The sequence below is a fragment of the Artibeus jamaicensis genome, unplaced genomic scaffold (genome assembly GCF_021234435.1).
Source record: "Artibeus jamaicensis isolate MK-2021 breed Jamaican fruit bat unplaced genomic scaffold, CSHL_Jam_final contig_944, whole genome shotgun sequence".
Taxonomy (NCBI): Eukaryota; Metazoa; Chordata; class Mammalia; order Chiroptera; family Phyllostomidae; genus Artibeus; species Artibeus jamaicensis.
Window position 1 is genome coordinate 4,485,182 of NW_026522020.1, and position 16,399 is coordinate 4,501,580.

At 63.2% G+C, this 16,399-nt stretch overlaps 1 protein-coding gene across 1 annotated transcript; it reads left to right on the plus strand.

Annotated features, from left to right (window-relative positions):
- The first annotated feature begins 6,205 nt into the window (after nucleotides 1–6,205).
- Nucleotides 6,206–15,409, plus strand: ERFE (erythroferrone). The gene is made up of 10 exons (XM_037161474.2): nucleotides 6,206–6,303; nucleotides 6,904–6,973; nucleotides 7,171–7,814; nucleotides 9,931–10,035; nucleotides 10,537–10,636; nucleotides 11,619–11,833; nucleotides 11,904–12,012; nucleotides 12,096–12,168; nucleotides 12,851–12,929; nucleotides 13,822–15,409. The coding sequence occupies exons 2-10, from the start codon at nucleotides 6,919–6,921 to the stop codon at nucleotides 13,918–13,920; spliced, it is 1,479 nt and encodes a 492-aa protein (XP_037017369.2). The 5' UTR covers nucleotides 6,206–6,303; nucleotides 6,904–6,918; the 3' UTR covers nucleotides 13,921–15,409.
- The last annotated feature ends 990 nt before the right edge of the window (nucleotides 15,410–16,399 follow it).

The following is a 16,399-nucleotide window of genomic DNA, read 5'->3' on the forward strand; positions in this document are numbered from 1 at the left end:
AGGAACCCCCAAGTTCAAGAACGGCGGGCATGCGTGTTTCCCAGGGCTGCCCTCACAGCCAGACCGCCAGGCGACCCCCCACGTGGGGTACCTGCTTCCTGTGTTTTCTTCAGAAACCTTCCGGCGGATCCTGGAGCTCACGGCCCGCACCATGGCCTGGCGGGCAAGCCCTGTGTCTGGGAGTGGGTGGCCTCGGGGGCCAGGGGATTTCCCTGGCTTGTCACTGTCCTGTCTGAAGGCCAGGCTTTTCCCAAAGTGCAGAACATTCCTTGCTTGCCCGTCTGGGGCAGGAAGCGGGCATGAGAACAGAGCGCCAGGGGCTGCCCGGCAGAGACTCGGTGAGCCCCTCTCTTCTCCAGAGAGGCCAACATCGTTTCTCGGTATGGAAGGCACATTCCCCAGCTGCACTGTTGCCCAGGCCTGAACGCAATGTGCTGTGCATCCACCAGGTGCTGCAGCCCGGCGCCGGGGGTGGGGGTGGGGCACAGAAAGCTTGGAGCGATGCTCTCATGCCCTTACCTTGGGGACAGGGATGGACAGACAGGCAGTGGGCACTGTGGGTGAGCAAGGAGCCAGGAACCAAACCTGTCAAGCTCAGGGGGCGCCTGCATGGAGCCTTACACACTCAGAGTAGCCCCATGATGAGGCTATCACGAAACTCCCTAACTCAGAGCAGGTCAGGGCAGGGAGTCACGTCCTGGCCCAGGGGCTTCCTTGACAAAGGTCAATCTTTCTGTCACAGGGCCTGTCAGTTGACCTTGTCCATCCAAGGGAGCACACCAGGTGCGCCAGGGCCATCTCCTTTTCCAGACCTCTGCGGGTACGCTGGCCCCCAGGCCCTGAGACACAGCCCCTCTCGCTGGCTGGTTCCCACGCCCACCGCCATGGGCTGTGAATGTCCACTGTTAACCCCCTGGCCCCGCCGAGGTTTTTCATCCAGTCCCGGGGGTTTTCCCACTCGGCTTTCTCTGGCCCCCAAATCCGCCACCAACAAACCTCATGTGACCCTCTGCAGCCTCCTGCTTTGAGTCTAAAGGTATGAAATAAGCCGCAGAACTGCCGTTCTCAGGGGCATTTTCTCAGTCTGCTGGGCTTTTGCTTCTGTCACTGTCGTCAGTGCGGCTCAGATAAACTCACAGAAACCCTCCACGGGATTTGGCAAAATCACCAGAATTCCAGAGAAGCCCACCCAGACCTCCCTGCAGACCCAGCTTGGTGCTGAGCACCCACCACTGCCCATCGGCAGTAGGTGAACCCGGGGCAGTGTTCCTTGGGGTTCTGGACCTGCCTGTTTTTAAGACAGGAGGCTCTAAATTCATTTAAGCTGTTCTTAAAAAAAAAAAACCCTCAAGGCGTAACCAAAGGTTAAGAGGTGCGAAAACCCAAGCAAAGAATAAGAGTCGAATAACTCAGGGACCGTAATAAAATAAAAAAACAGGTGACTGGGCTTTAATTTCAGCTTTTCTTTTTATTTATTTGCTTGTTTGTTTGTTTACTTACTTATTGTTTATCCTCACCTGAGGACATGCTTATTGATTTTATAGAGGGGGAGGGACAGAGAGGGAGAGAAACATCGACTGGTTGCCCCTTGTACACTCCCCAGCAGGGGGCCCAACCCACAACCCAGGCGTGTGCCCTGAGCAGGAATCCAACGGGCCACCTTGTGGTTCGCAGGCCGGGGCCCAGTCCACTGACCTGCACCTGCCGGGCCGATGTGTGCTTTTCAGTCGGAATTGCCTGGTGAGAGCCTGAGCAAAGCCTTTTGGTGGATGAAGAAGAGCCTGAGCTCGTTCTGCTCAGAAGACAAGGCCATTTACGTCTTCCCACTTGGGTTTCAGGCGCTCTTACCTACCCGAGAGCCCACGTGGAGGAGCCGGGCCGTGGGGACTCCAGCGCAACTGAAGCTCAGCCGCGGACTCGTCCACGCCCGGCTAGGCGCATGGTGGGCGTCTGTACTAGGCAGCCGGGGAGAGACGCGGCCACTCGGCCGAGGGTTGATGAGACTCTGGAGGCGACGGCCCCTCGGAGTTCAACCCACAAGGAGCCCCTTCGCCGCAGGGCACAGTGTCCCTGGGAGCGCGGTCAGAGTCAGTGGATCTGTGGACGCAGCGAGGCTTCTGAACTCGCTCCCAGCAGCCCGTGGAGAGAAAACAGGTGGTGGAATCGTTCGACGTCCTGCAGCCGCCAGACGACGGGCAACAGCGCCACCCCGGGGCTTCAGAGCGGCCGCGGGCAGCCGACCACATCACTCCGCTGGGGCGGCGGCGAGACCACGCGGCAGCCGCGCTCTGCGGACCGGAGCCTGCCCCACCCCCGGCTCCCCGGTAAACCGGCCACGGCCTTTCACCGCAGGGCCCCGGGACAGCCGGAGGAGGGACGGGGACGCGCAGTGACCGGGGCCCTTCCGCCAGGCAAACAGCCGGGCGCGATCGGAAACCGATGTCACCCATGGGGGCCCAGCACCTGGACCTCGCGGCGGGGTGAGCGGCTCACGCCCCCACCGAGCCCGCAGGGGTGCCGCGGAGGTCGGTCCTCCCGAGGCGCCGCAGAGCCCTGGGAAGCCGCGCTCGAGGCCCCTTCCGTGCCAGGCAGGGTCGCTGGATTGCACCGGACGCCCCGTCTGCAGGACCGGCACACGTGCCCGTCGCGGTCTGCGGGGCCTCGCTGGACCGTCGAGTTTGAGGAAAGTGATTCCCAGTCGGGGGCTCCCCGAGTTATGCTGTGGTGGGACAAACAGCCCGACCCCCCTGTCCCAGCCGGCCCGGTCGGCAGCATCTCACCGCGCCTAGCCCCCGGGCCTCTGGATTGCGGTGGGAGGCGGCGCAGGGGCCCAGTTACAACCCAATGCCGCCGCTGTTGGCGCTGCGGCTACTCTCCCTGGGCCCACAGCTCCCCCCCGGAGCGCCCCCTTCTGCTTGCACGCCGGCCCCTGGCCGCCCTGCGCTTCGGAAGGAAGGGGCGTGTGCACCAGCCTAGCTGAAAGGAGACCTTCTGCGTTATTAGCAAGGACTCATTACCCGGCTTAAGGGATGGGCCGGCCAGCAGAGGTTTCATTTCCTAGCGCATTCCCAGGCCTCGAAGGCTGCAAATACCGCGGCTCACAACCAGGAGACTCTTGTTCCTTGGAACCCATATCCATTAGAGACTCTCCAGCCTTGTTGGAAAGGACCTTATCAGGTGCCAACCAGGACTGGCCATCGTCCCGTCCCTAACCCTTGCCTCCGCCCACAGCGAGGGTGTAGAGGTTGCTCGAGGCCGAGAAGCCACCATGGAAGATGAGGAGCTGCAGGACCTGCATCCCTACAAAGTAATGTTGAACTTTAAAAACCTGCTGCTCAGCCTGGCGGGTATAGCTCAGTGGATTGAGTGCAGGCTTGTTGAGCAGGGGGTCATCGGTTCGAGTCCCTATGAGCCACAGGCCTGATTTGCAGGCCAGGCCCTCAGCAGGGGGCCTGCCTAGGAGACAGCCACACAGTGGGGTCCCTCTCCTTCCCCTGGCCCTGAAGATAAATGAGTGAAGTTTTTTAAAATGAGATTTTATTTTCTTCAAAAACATTTGCTTGACTGTCTTCACCTGCCTAGTGACAACGTCGCTCGTAATAGTCACTATACTTGTTCTTTGGACCTGCCCCTCAGCCCAAGGCATGTGCCCCAACTGGGGATCGAACCAGCGACCCTGGGGTTTGCAGGCTGGCACCCAATCCGCTAAGCCACACCCGCCAGGGCGCTTTGGGCCTTTCTCAAACCTCATATGTACAGCCAACCGTTAGTAACTGCCAACGGCGTATACCTCCCGTATTATCAACAATACTCTCTTCATGGTTCTACTTTGGAAAACTTACAAGGATTGTTGTTACAAAAGGCAGGTAAGAGGTATGTGTTTCTGAGAGGAGTTAAAAGGCAGTAATTTGTCCTAATATTTGATTACTTCTTAAAAAGACTATTTGTTTTTAAAGAGGAGAAGGGAAAGAGATAGAGAGGGAGAGAGACATCAGTGTGTGGTTGCCTCTCATGCACCCCTACCAGGGGCCTGGCCCACAGCCCAGGCATGTGCCCTGACTGGGAATCGAACCCGTGGCCCTTGGGTTCCCAGGCCGGTGCTCAGCCTGCTGAGCCACACGAGCCAGTGCCAATCACCCCTGAACGAGTAGAAGGAGAAAGCTACCAGGGATGAGGGACGTTGTAGAAGGATGGTGAAGCAGGAGTGTTGAGGAAGGAATTTTGTGTGTAACGGTGTGGACGGAAAAGGGGCCAAACATGAACCCTGCCAAGCTCAGGGGAAGCCCTCGCGCCGGCCTCCCACGCTCAGAGACCTGACGTGACCCCACGGCGACCTGCACATCGCAGTTCCTGAGCACAAGTGAGTCACGGGGACCAGCAGGCCTGCAGCCTCCTTGCCGAAGGCCAGTCTCTACCTCAGCGGAGCAAGTGAGGCCACTGGCCTTCTGCCCCTCAGACCGCACACCTTTGAAATGTCAGCATGACATCGCAGGTCACGTCAGGGCAGGAGGCTCGGGCCCGCGGCGGTGGCCTGTTCCCGCATCCGGTCTCTGCGCTCTGCACCCGCCGACCGGTGGAGAGGGGTGTGCGTCTCTCCGACCCCAGGGTTCCCCCCACCCCCCGCTTTGCCTCCTCCCTCATCCACCCCCAATGGGCTTCATGTAATACCCCCTTACCTCTCCTCCTTTGAGCCTAAAGCATAAAATAAACTGTGAAACCACCCTTCTCTAGAGCATTTTCTCTGTCTATTGAGGTTCTGCTTCCCCGCAACTGTCATCAGTTTGGCTCAAATAAAGTCACAGAAATTCTCTGTGGGTCAGGACGTCTCTGACATCGACGCGCACTAGACTCGGTTACGGATGGGGAAGTGCTCACCCCCAAACGCACAGGGACCCTCACTCGCTGCAGCGGCCCAGACGGGGGCTGCTGGGGCCAGAAGGACATGCCCCTCCCCCCCCAGGGCCACTGAGGGACAGGAACTGTCCTCAGGAAGCAGCTCTCGCCACGTGCCTGGCCTCTGGGACCTTTTAGGGTCCTGATGGCCTTGGCCCCCACAGGACCTTAAAGTGGCAGCTGCCAGTTGTTCAACCAGCAGGAGTCGATGAATGGTGATGACACGTGACTGCCAAGGGCACGGAGACGCGCTGCCACCTCCCAGCCAGACAGTAATCTCCTGTGCCCACCAAGGAGAAGTAAATGTCCTAGATGCGAAACACACCAGGCAGGCGGCAGGACTGGGTGGTGAGAGTGTCCGGGGTAGAAATGATCCACAGTGTTTTTCTTGTCTTTTTAAAATATTTTTTTCCTGTAATTTTTTTTGGTTTTTGTTTTTAGATTTTATTTATCTTTAGAGGGGAAGGGAAGGAGAGAGGGAGAGAAATACCAATGTATGGTTGCCTCTCATGTGTCCCCTGCTGGGAACTGGCCTGCGACCCAGGCATGTGCCCTGACTGGGAATCGAACCGCGATCATGTGGTTCGCAGGTCCGCGCTCAATCCACTGAGCTACACCAGCCAAGGCTTAAAAAATATTTTTAAATTTTATTTATTTTTGGAGAGAGAGGAAGGGGGAAGAAAGAGAGACGCTGATCAGTCGCCTCTTATCCAGACCCCAACCAGGGACCTAACCTGCATCCCAGGCACATGCCTTGCCCGGAATTGAACTGGCGACCTTTTGCTTTGCGGGGTGACACCCAAGCTGCTGAGGCATGCGGCCAGGGCCGGGGAGTTCTTCTGAATAAAGGCCCATGAGAACGAACAGCCTCCCATTTACCTGCCTTTCCTTACTGAGAAAAATTCGGCCTTCAATTTCCACCCAAGGTCACGGTCTTGCCCCGCCCCCAGCGGCCTCTCACTCAGCCAGACAGACGCACACACTGGGCAGGAGCCTTGCCGGCACCGTGAGGCCGAGTGCGTGGCCGTCAGCACATCCTCCGGGTTGATTTCTGACCAAAAGAGAGACGTGTAGACAGAAAAGGGGCCACACACTGAGCCCGACGAGCTCAGGGACACCAGCAGGGAGGGACCTACAAACTCAGAGACCAGAGTCACCGGTGGTCTGAACATTGAACTTCCTAATTAAAAGCAAGTCCTGTCAGCGGTCACGGCCTGGACCTGTGGCTTCCTTGACAAAGGTCAGGCTTTACGTCAGCGGAGCCCGCCCGCCCGGGGAATGTCAGGGTAGCTTCCTCTCCAGGCCCCTCCGGGCCTGCCCACCACACCGGAGCCCCTGGCTGTTGGCCGGTTCCCGAACTCCACCTCCGTGGGCTGGGAGCGCTGGTCATTAACTGCCCTCCCGGCCGAGGTAAGAGAAGGGTGCGCCTCTGCGTTTTACCCTTTACCCAGTCCCAGGGGTTCCTCTGGTTTGTTTTCTCCTGACCCCTTTAATCTAACACCAATAGAGCTCCTGTAACCCTGTTAGGTCCCCTCCTTTGATTCTAATGTAAAATAAGCCATAAAACTGCTATTTTCTGGAGCATTTTTCAATTCGTTGAGATGTTATCTTCCCAGCATTGTTCTCAGTTTGGCTCAAATAAACCCATAAAAATTTTCTACGGGTCTGGACGTTTCTTACCCAGAGCATGTAACAGAACTAAGAGCCCCGGTTGGGTGAGGGGTGGCTGGTTCTTCTCAGGGACCGACCTGCAGTCCAGGCTGCAGGCGCTGGTCGGCCTGTCGCAGCAGCGTCCTGAGGGGAAGCAGTGGGCAGAGGGCAGCCCCCACACCCCCTTAAGTCATCACAGGGCTGATTCCCCCCCTCGGTCTCTTCCACCCCCATCAGCATAGTTCAGGGCTAGCCCTGGGGGACACCTTCCAGGCCCCTGCAGGTGCTCCCAAGTTGGAAAAAACCAAGCATCCCGGCTCTGGCCTGGTGGCTCCGTTGGTTACAGCACGGTCCCCACAGGGTTATGCCAAGGTGATGGGTTCAATCTCCCATCAGGGCATGTGCAGGAAAGCAACCAATGACTGTATCAGTAAGTGAAACAACAAATTCGTGTGTCTCTCCCTCTCTCTCTCTCTCCAAAATAATAATAATAATAATTTAATTTAATAAAATAACCCACACATCCCTGAGCCGTGGGAGAAGGCAACCCAGAGAGGGGGGTCCCCTCCTGGGAAGGGGGCCCTGAAAGTCTTCCCCCTCTGACCTGGACCTCTCGGGGCGCTGGAGGGAAAAGATGCCCCAAGGCCAGAGGAAGAGGGCGCCCTGTTTTTTCGGAGAAAAGGAAGTGGACAAGGCGAAGGGTCCAGCGTCGGGAGGAGGGGCTCCCCGAAACAGGAGTGCTGGACAGCGCGCAGAGAACCCGGAGTCGGCGTGGAGCAGAAAGGCGCTCGACAGGAGGGGGCGTGCAGGCCGCCACGAGGGAGTGCTCCCGGCTCCTGCGCCCCGCGTCGCCCCCACTGCCGCGTGAGCCCCGGAGTCCCTCCGGGCACCCCGCCCTCCCAGGTGCACCGCCCGCGGCTCTGTCCCTCACACGCCCCCGCTGCAGCGCGCGCCCCAGCCGGGAGGGGGCGCCCGGCGCGCCGCCGGCAGAGCGAGGCGGGGGATTCAAGCGCGTTATAAGGCGCGGAGTCCGAGAGCGCAGGATTCCGAGACGCCGCGCTCAGAGCCGAGAGGGACCCGCCGCCCACATGGCCTCCGCCGGGGCCCGCCTGCTGCTCGTCTGCGCGTGCCTGCTGGCCGCCGCCGCCGCCCTCGGTTCCCGAGACCCCGGTGCGCCCGCGGGGAGCCGCGCCGGCCAGGAGCCGATGCCCAAGAAGGAGCCGCCCGCGGGCGCCCGGGAGAGCCGCGCGAGGCTTGACACCAGCCCGCCGGTAAGACACGGCGACGCGCGACTGGCCCCCTCGCCGCGGGGACCTCCGGCCCTCAGTTTCCCCAGCCAGAGCCTGCCGCGGTCCGAGACACAGCGAGGGAGGAGGGCGGTGGGAAGCGCGAGCAGGGGCCGGACTGACGCCGGACAGGTTCCCCTTTCTAACCTGCGGATCGAGACGCTGTACTGCCCGGCTCGGGAGACCGGGCGACCTGGGCGCCGCCCCTCTGCCCAGACCGGTACTGCAAAGCCGGCCTCGACCTCGGCTCCTGGTAGTCTCCTTCGGCACTAAAGCAAAATTCTGCTAGGCCAGGGGACATGCCGTTTGTTTTGGGACAGAAAGAAGCTGGGAAATAAGTGGAAGTACCTTGATTCTCATGGAACTGGAAAGAAGTGTGAGCAAATGACCGACCCCCTCCCTCACCCATATGGTGGAATTCCCTGGGACAACTACCTTTTTGCGGGTGGGGGGGGGCAGGAAGTGTGGGGTGGGGGGATCAGACTCCCCAGGGACGTGGACTTCTGGACGTGAAGGCGTCATTTCTAGCTCCCTGCCCTGTGCTCTCCTTCCCAGCTGGGGTGGAGGCACTCAGGTTGGGGAAGTGGGGGGGGGCCCTCAGTGGCCTGCGGCCTTTCCCAGCAGTAGAGCAGCTGGGAAGGTGGTTTGGGGTCCCCGTGGGACCAAGACGCTTGGGGGCTGGGCAAAGGGCGGAGCAGCAGCCAGGCCTCGGGTGGTGCCTCTGCTCCCAGCATCACACAGACCAAGGACACCCCACCCGGGAGGTGACGGCCAGCCCTTCCAGCTCCCCAGGAGGGACCTCCTCCCTGCGGCCGTGGTTTCTCCCACCTCCGCATCTGTCCAGGGGTCACAGGCAGACCCCTCCTGGCCAGGCACACCCCGGGGGGCAGGGCCGCCCACTGGAGTCTTGGATACACTGCCAGGAAGCACAGAGGGAGCTGGGATGCTTCCAGGTGGGGTTCTGGCCTCGGACCCTCTTTGGGGGCCCAAGGTGGAGCCCCTGAGGCTGGAGACCTTGATCAGCCAAGGCAGCTGCCAGCACCAACGGCCCTGCTACCCCCCCACACACGGCAGCAGGCCCCTCCAAGGTCCCCAGACCAAGTGGCTCCGCCTGTCTCTGCCCCCCACCGAGGCACCCTGGAGCCCAAGTCCAGGCACATGCCCCAGGGCCAGCTGGCCGGCAGGGCCAGCCCTGAGGGACCCCGGCCACGGGCCTCCTTCGGCGGTGTGAGGCCCTGGCCGTGAGGTAGGACCCAGGTCCCTGCACTTTCGGTGATCAGCCAGCAGGTCGGCGCCCTGCAGGGCACCGTCCAGTGAGACACGGGGAAGTCTGAGAGGACAGAGGCCTCTGGGCCTCCTCCCAGAGAAGCCCCCTCGCTCCCCCAGGCAGCATGGTGGTCCCTGACGGGGCACCCGGGTTCCTGCAGAGTTCCCACGAGGCCCCCCGGCCTGGCTGTGGTGGAAGGACCCACCTGGCTGTAGGACCCTGGGCCCTCCCATTGGCCACCAGAGTCGGTGCCCATGACCTCACCAGAGCCCACAGGCCAGTTCCCGTCCCAGCTGGCTGCCTTGCCTGGAACTGGACCTCCCATGGGCAGCAGGCCACAGGCCAAAGGCCACTCCCTGGAAGGTCCCTCCCAGCCAGTCAGAACGCATTGTGCAGGCGCTGTCCCTGCCCTGGCTCAGGCCGCCGTCCTGAGGAAGATGGGCAGCATCGCACCCTGTGTCCAGACCTTGAATCCTGACATCCCAGTCCTGGGCCACTCAGACCCCCAGCTTCCCTGGCCTGAGGGCTGAAGTTGGGCCCCCTGGGACTTTGGAGGGTGGGGGTGGGGTGGGGGCCTGCTGATAGCTGGAGACCCCGGTAATCAGTCGCCTCCTCCTGGCTGCCTCTGGCTGTCAGCCGTCGGACCCTCTGGGCAGCTGCCCCACGGGGCCCGGCAGGGCTATCTGCTGCAGAGCTCCGCACCGGCCTCCCTCTGCCCACACCGGGTCCCCGTCTCCCACAAAGTGCGGGTTACAGTGTGGTCCGGTCCCCAGGGGTCATCCCACCATTGACAAAGATGGGAACTTGAGGGGACTGCGGGGGGCTGTGTTCCAGGAGCCCACCACACAGCCGGCCCCCAGCCTGAACCCCCGGGACACCTGGCTGTGGTTCCTCAGGCACAGTGACAAGGAGGACAGAGTCAAAGACAGGAAGTCGAAGGTGAGCAGGGGAGCCCCGGCCCGTGCGTGTGCACGCAGGTGTGTGCACCTGCGGGCCCTCCCCGAACCCCAGGCCATCACCCTCACTCCTACGCCCCTCGCCAGCCCCCTCCCCAAACACACCCCGACCACTTCACCAAGCACAGACCCTCACCCTTGGGATGGGGTCAGAGAGCAAAGGAAGTATCAAGCCAGGGGCCGAAGTGGCCCTGAGTTTGCAGCCTGTCCCTTCCGCTTACCCTGCACCCCTGGAACGCCAGGCGGCCCCACTGGCCGCCCGCTTCCTCCTGTCTCTGCGTCCTGGGCGGGAGCACGGGCGTCAAAGCAGGGACCCTCACTGCCTTCTCAGCAGAGTCTGAGCCCCCCACTCCCGCCCCAGGCTGACCTTTACCTCAGAGGTCAGAGGTCAAAGTGGGAGCCCCTTTTGCGTGCCCTAGTGGGGGGGTGACCATGGTTCCCAGCTGGCCAGTTTCGGGGATGTCACTCCAAGTTTCCCTCCCAGCCCGGCCTGCCCAGGTCCCGGGAGCCCTGTGGCATCCAGGGACCCACAGGCACCGCCGTTCCCGTGGAAGGACGGCAGAAGTGGCAGCAGCTGCTGAAAGGTAGGGGCATCCACGCAGGCTCAGGCCCCCGGTGGGGGTGGGGCAGACTCCTGGAAGAGCCCTGCCCGAGGGGCGGGGCGGGGCGGGGCGAGGGGCCGGGCGGGAGCTGGTCAGGAGGCGGCTCCGTGGAGAAAGGTGGACTTGACTGCCCTGTTCTTAGGCAGGGCCTGGGGACAGGCACCCGCGCCCCACCTGGAGATCGGGGGAGCCCAGGGAAGGACAGGAGACCTGACCCCAGACCCCTCAAGTGGGGATAGTCCAGGGAGGGGAGGCCAGGCCCCTTGACCTTCCAAAGTGGCCCTCTGATTCCCCCGATTTAAGGCTCACCCCAGTCAACACAGGCCCGCTGAGTGCGGCCCCCAACTTCGCCCCTCATCACCTCGGCCTCCCCCTGAGGGGCCTCAGCTGCGGGGCAGCTCCTTGGCTCGGCGCCAGGAGGACAGCGCAGTGAGGGGCCCAGCCCGGCAGCCCCAGGTCGCCCCCACCAGGTTGGGTGGCTGAGCGGGAGGGCACAGCAGGGGGCAGCGGAGCCGGGTGTCCCGCACTGTGACCAGCGCTCATCGCTTTGTTACGCAGAGCCTAGTGACAGAGCGTCTCCCTCTTCGAGTCACTGTCCCTTCAGTTAAACACAGCAGCTTCGAAGAAGCCGAAACTACTGTTTCCAGTGCAGCTCCAAAAATTATTTACACTCACTTCCCTCCAAAAATGACGGGGCCTGCGGGGCAACAGCGCGGAAAGGGCCGTGTGGGCGGTGCAGGGAGGTGAAGCGGAGAACCACGGCGCAGGCCGCAGGCCGAGTCCCTCCTGAGCTTCCCGGTGGCCGAAGCGTGACAGGAAACAGGAGCAGCGGCGGGGTCAGGAGGCAACGTGCCTGCGGGAGTCGCAGGCTTAGAGGGTCTCCCGTGAGGGGCTTGGGGGGCGAGGGCCACGGAAGGGAGGGCCCGGTGTGCTCGGCGCGCAGCCACCGCTGGCTCTGTGCCAGCTGCGGCAGAGATGCTGCGCCAGGACGCGGAGCGCCGCCCCGCCGCGGAGGACGAGGAGGAGGAGGCGGGGGAGCCGTCCGTGGTGGCCCTGCTGACCCAAGCCTCGAACCGGGGTTCGCGGGCCCGGATGGTGGAGGCCGCCTTCCACTGCCGCCTGCGCCAGAACGTGTCGGTGGAGCGGCGCGCGCTGCAGGAGCTGGGCGGCTACTACCTGGTGAGTCCGCGCCGGGCAACCGGGCGAGGGGCCGCGCGGGGCCCCGGGTGACCGTGTGTGTGCCCCGCAGCCCCAGGCCGAGGGAGCCTTCTACCGCGGCCTGGGCCTGAACTTGACCAGCGGCCAGTACACGGTGTCGGTCCCCGGTTTCTACGCACTCGCCGCCACGCTGCACGTGGGTGAGGCCCGGGGCGGGGGCGGGGCGGGGAGGACTGTGGGCCGGGGCGCGTGGGGGGCGGTGACCAGCCCTACCCGCTCTAAGCCCTCCCAGAGCCGCGCCCCCGGAACCGCCTGCGCCTGCTCATCTGCATCCAGTCCCAGTGTCAGCGCAACACGTGAGTGGGCGCGGGCAGCTCCCGCGGTGGACCGGCATCCCGCCAGGGCTTGGGAAGACCCTTTCCCCCATGCCCACAGCCGCCGCGGCCCGGGTGGCCCCCGTGCCCCCTTCCCGCCAGCAGGAGGGGCTCTTCACAAGCATATCCTCACGCTCCCTGGACCCCGGAGCCCCCGCCCCCGCGGCAGGCCCCGATCACCTGCCGGGAGAGCCCTCTCCTGACCACTCCACCTCCCCCTCCACTCGCTCTCTCCCGCCCCTGTGAACCTCTCACTGCGTGGGCCATGCCCGCCTTCCTGCCACTCCTGGTCACAGAAGGCAGGAGCTGGCAATAGCTGGAGAAAGCATGAAGGAATGAAGTTCAAAACTCCCTCTGGTTTTGCAAGCCCCCCACATGGGCCTGATGGGGCTTCCCAGCGTGCTGCGCCCTGCCCCCAGCTGCAGTGCGGGCAGTCAGCTGAGCCTCCCCTGGCTTGGGCCACGCTCCTCTCCCGGCCCTCAGCACCTTTGGTTCTGGGGAGACTGGCCTCCTTTGGGGGAACCAGTTTGGATACTGCACCTGCCAGAAGAGCTGTCCAAGACAGCTGTCTCCTTGGCACTTTGCTGGGCCCTGTGTCCATTGGGAGCACATGGTGGGGTCTGCAGTGAGGGGCTCAGGCTCACCCTTCCTGCTTTTGCCACAGCTCCCTGGAGACCGTGGTGAGCAGGCCGACTGGCACAGAGCTCTTCACCATTTCCGTGAGCGGCGTTCTGTATCTGAAGGTGCGGGCTGTCTCAGCCTTGGGGCAACCCTGGGCGTGGCCAGGGGGTGGCCTGGCAGGGAGGAGTGCAGCCCCCTGACTCCAGGCCTGAGGGGGCTTTGGAGCCACAGCACAGCCCTTTGGCCAGCACGGCCCCTCTCTCCAGGTGTGAGACCTCCCGGGTCCCTCACTGAGGGCTGGTGCTCCCCGTGGTGGCAAGGGGTCAGCCCTGGGGCCCAGGCTGACACCCTGGTGACCTGGGGGCCCCTGCCACTGCCGGAAGCAGGGCATGTAGTCCTTTCCCACTCGGGACCCTCGGGGACGACCTCCTTCTGGTGGTCAGGTTTGGGCAAGTCAACGAGGACCGGACACAAAGGTGGGGTGCACGAGAAACGGCGCCCACATGTGGGGGCGCCAGCTCCTGTTTCCTATCACCCTAGCGCTTTGCATAGTGACCGAGTTCATGGTCACAGCACTGTGAGGTGAGGGCTGCTATCACCCCCGTTAGCAAACGGGGCCGTGGCACAGAAGGGCTAACCAACCTGCCCAAGTGCACACAGCTGTCGGGAGGGGCGACCTAGCTGCAGAAAGGTCTGGCCTAGTACTGGGCACCTCGCAGCTTGCTGGGAAGAGTCAGATCGCTCCCAGTGCACCAGGGATCTGGTGGGCCCCCGAGTCTGCAGTGCTGGGGGCTCCCAGGGGGTCCTGCTGGTTCGTGGACCTCATTTGGAGCGGCCAGGCCCACCCTCAACCTGGGTAGAGTCATCCAGGCTCCACAAGCCGCAGAGAAGTCCACCGGGCCCTGGAGCCCTTGGTGGCCCCGAGTGGGGCTCGCTCCCATGCAGAAGAAGCACCGGAAGGGGCCTGAGGGCGTGTGGCCAGCGGCCTGGCCAACACGCCCTTCCCCTCCACAGAGGCGGCAGTACACCTCCGTGTTCCTGGACAACGCCGGCAGCTCCCCCGTCACCGTGCGCAGTGGCTCCCATTTCAGCGCCATCTTCCTCGGCGTCTGAGAGGCGCTGCTGCGCAGACCAAGCTGGGTCCTGGCGATCACGAGCAGAGGTTGCACGTAGGAGGCAGCCCACTGCCATTGCCCACAGGGGCCTCCACGGCTCCACCCAGGGTGGCCACTCCAGGGGGCCAGGGGAGGTGGCAGGCAGCCCTGCCCTCGGGGACCAGGAAGGACCTCGGGGTCCAGCTCTCACCCCGGGTCAGCGCACTCGCTCCTCTGTGCCTGGCTGTGGCCTGGGCCCCTCCTGGCCTATCGGGGGGCTCGCCTACAGCCTCGGCGTCTCCTCTGTGGCCCGACCCCATCAGGTCCATCTTTCCATCCGTGTGGAGCGGCGTGGGGCCCCTGGGAACCCAAGCAGTGTGGCCAGGCCTTCCCCCACCCCCCAGGGCTCCCCAGTCTCTGCCAACCCCTCACCTGGCTGCCACTGGCCTCCCACAGACCGCAGGGCACTGCCAGGCACAGCAGCCAAGGACACCGCACGACTGCTGGAAAGGGTGTATGAGGGGACAGGGCAAATCTGGGCCCGGCTTCCAGCTCTCTTTGCTTCTTAAGTGTGCCCAGGACCTGGCCCGCTCGCTAGCAGACGCGGTTTTTCAGAGGGGCTGCCCGCTCCTCTTTGCAGACCGGTTCACAGCCGAGTCCTTTCCCATCCCCCGAGGCCCAGTGACTGCGGGACCCACTTTCGGGAGGGAAGAGCCAGAACATCTCTGTAGGCCCCGCCCACGCAGCCACCCAGAGGAGAGGGAGCAGAGCCACAGCCTAGCAGCGGCCCGCTGGCTGTGGGGCCCTTGAGTGTCTGCCCCACTCGGGTGGAAGCAGCTCTGAGCTCAGAAGGGGACGGGCCGTCTGAAAAAGGCTGGTCTTGAGAGCTGGTGCCAGTCCCCCTGCCTCTGCAGCAGTGATGGGACTGGGGACCGGGGGTCACCCCAGGAGGGGGCAGGGCTGTCAGCCCACAGCACACTCCTCCCAAGGAGCAGAGGGTCCCTCCGGTTACCCACACTCCCACCCCTCTCCCCACTGGGCTCCTGAGACCTGGGAGAGAAGGGGACCAAGGCTACTGTCACCTCGACCTCCTAGCTGGCCTCAGGACGACTTCCCCAGGAGCCCAGTCTCCCCACTCCCACGGAGTGAAACACCTCACTCCCAGCCAGGCGCCCCCACAATCGTGGCCCCCCCAGAACTGTGCCCCTTGGCAGCTGGGCATGCTTCTCGGTAGGCACCCGCCCTACCAGGAAGTGCCAGCTGGCTGTGCCCTGTGTCCCCACGCCGTCTGATAAGGGCAGGTGTAGCCACAGATGTTTTGGAAAAGTTAGCTTTTACCCTTGAAAGAGCCGCAGCGCGCTCCCTCCCTCGGCCCTAGCGCCACACAGCCCGCACCCACGCAGTCCTCCGTGCTTTGCCAGGTGAGACCTGTTTATGCAGCTGACGCGACCAGGTGGCTCCAGTGTGAGAATTGCTACATGATTGTACAAAGTCACAAAAATAAAGTGCAGACCTTAAAATACAGTCTTCACCATCGGGGCCACCAGGGTGGGGAGCAGCGACAGGCTTGGCCCCTGGCCGGCAGGGGCAGGCCTTGCCCAGCTCTGGGGCCAGGGCCCTGGGGGAGCCGGGGCCCTCGGGGAGCTGGGTCCTGGAGTCACAGACGCCCTGACTTCCCCGGGAAGACTTCACTGCAGAAACCTCTCGGTCTCCCCACACTGAGGTGCTCAGGGTTTTGTCTTCTGCGATGATGCCACCGCGCCCAGGGACCCAGGGACCCAGCACAGGACAGTCTGGGGGAAGGGGCGGGGTGTGTGTGTGCGCGCGGGCGTCCACGAGGTGCCTGTGGCAGGGACGCCAGCCCACTAACAGACAGGGCGATAAGACCGTGTGCGGGCTGGGCGGGGGCCGGTGCACAGACGGCTCTGGAGTGGCAAGTTTTTAACATCTTACATCATCCCGAAGCGAGCACCGGGCCAGAGGCCCAAGCTGCTCTCCTGAAAAGAAACACGTAGTACCGATGGCCTGTTTCACTCAGAAACAAGCACCTGGGAAGTATGAGTATCTTCTCCCAGGGGGCGATGGTGCAATTTCCCTTGAACGCTGGACGGAAGGGCCCCTCAGGGGTTGCCAGGGTGGGGACTTTGGCCTGCAGAGCCCACCAGCCACAGCAGCTGGACGGTGCGGTCCCCTGAGCCAGGTGCCAGCTCACACTGGGGCGCCCAGCTGTGAGACCCAGGACACCTGCAGGGAGGGGGGGGGACTTCGGAAGAAGCCGAGCCTGGGCTGCTCTCAGAGAGCTCAGCGGGCACACTGCTCCTGAGCAGGGGGCCCCGCCCACCGCCCGGGCTGAGCCTGCATTTAGCCCCACGTCTGCAACCCCACTTTTGCACAGAAACCGTACTTTTGAGGGAAGTTGAGTGCCCCATTGGCTGTGGGGCATTGCGCTGCCCTCACTCTGAAAGGCCCCCTCCTGGCCCAACCCTCACGGACGTCGG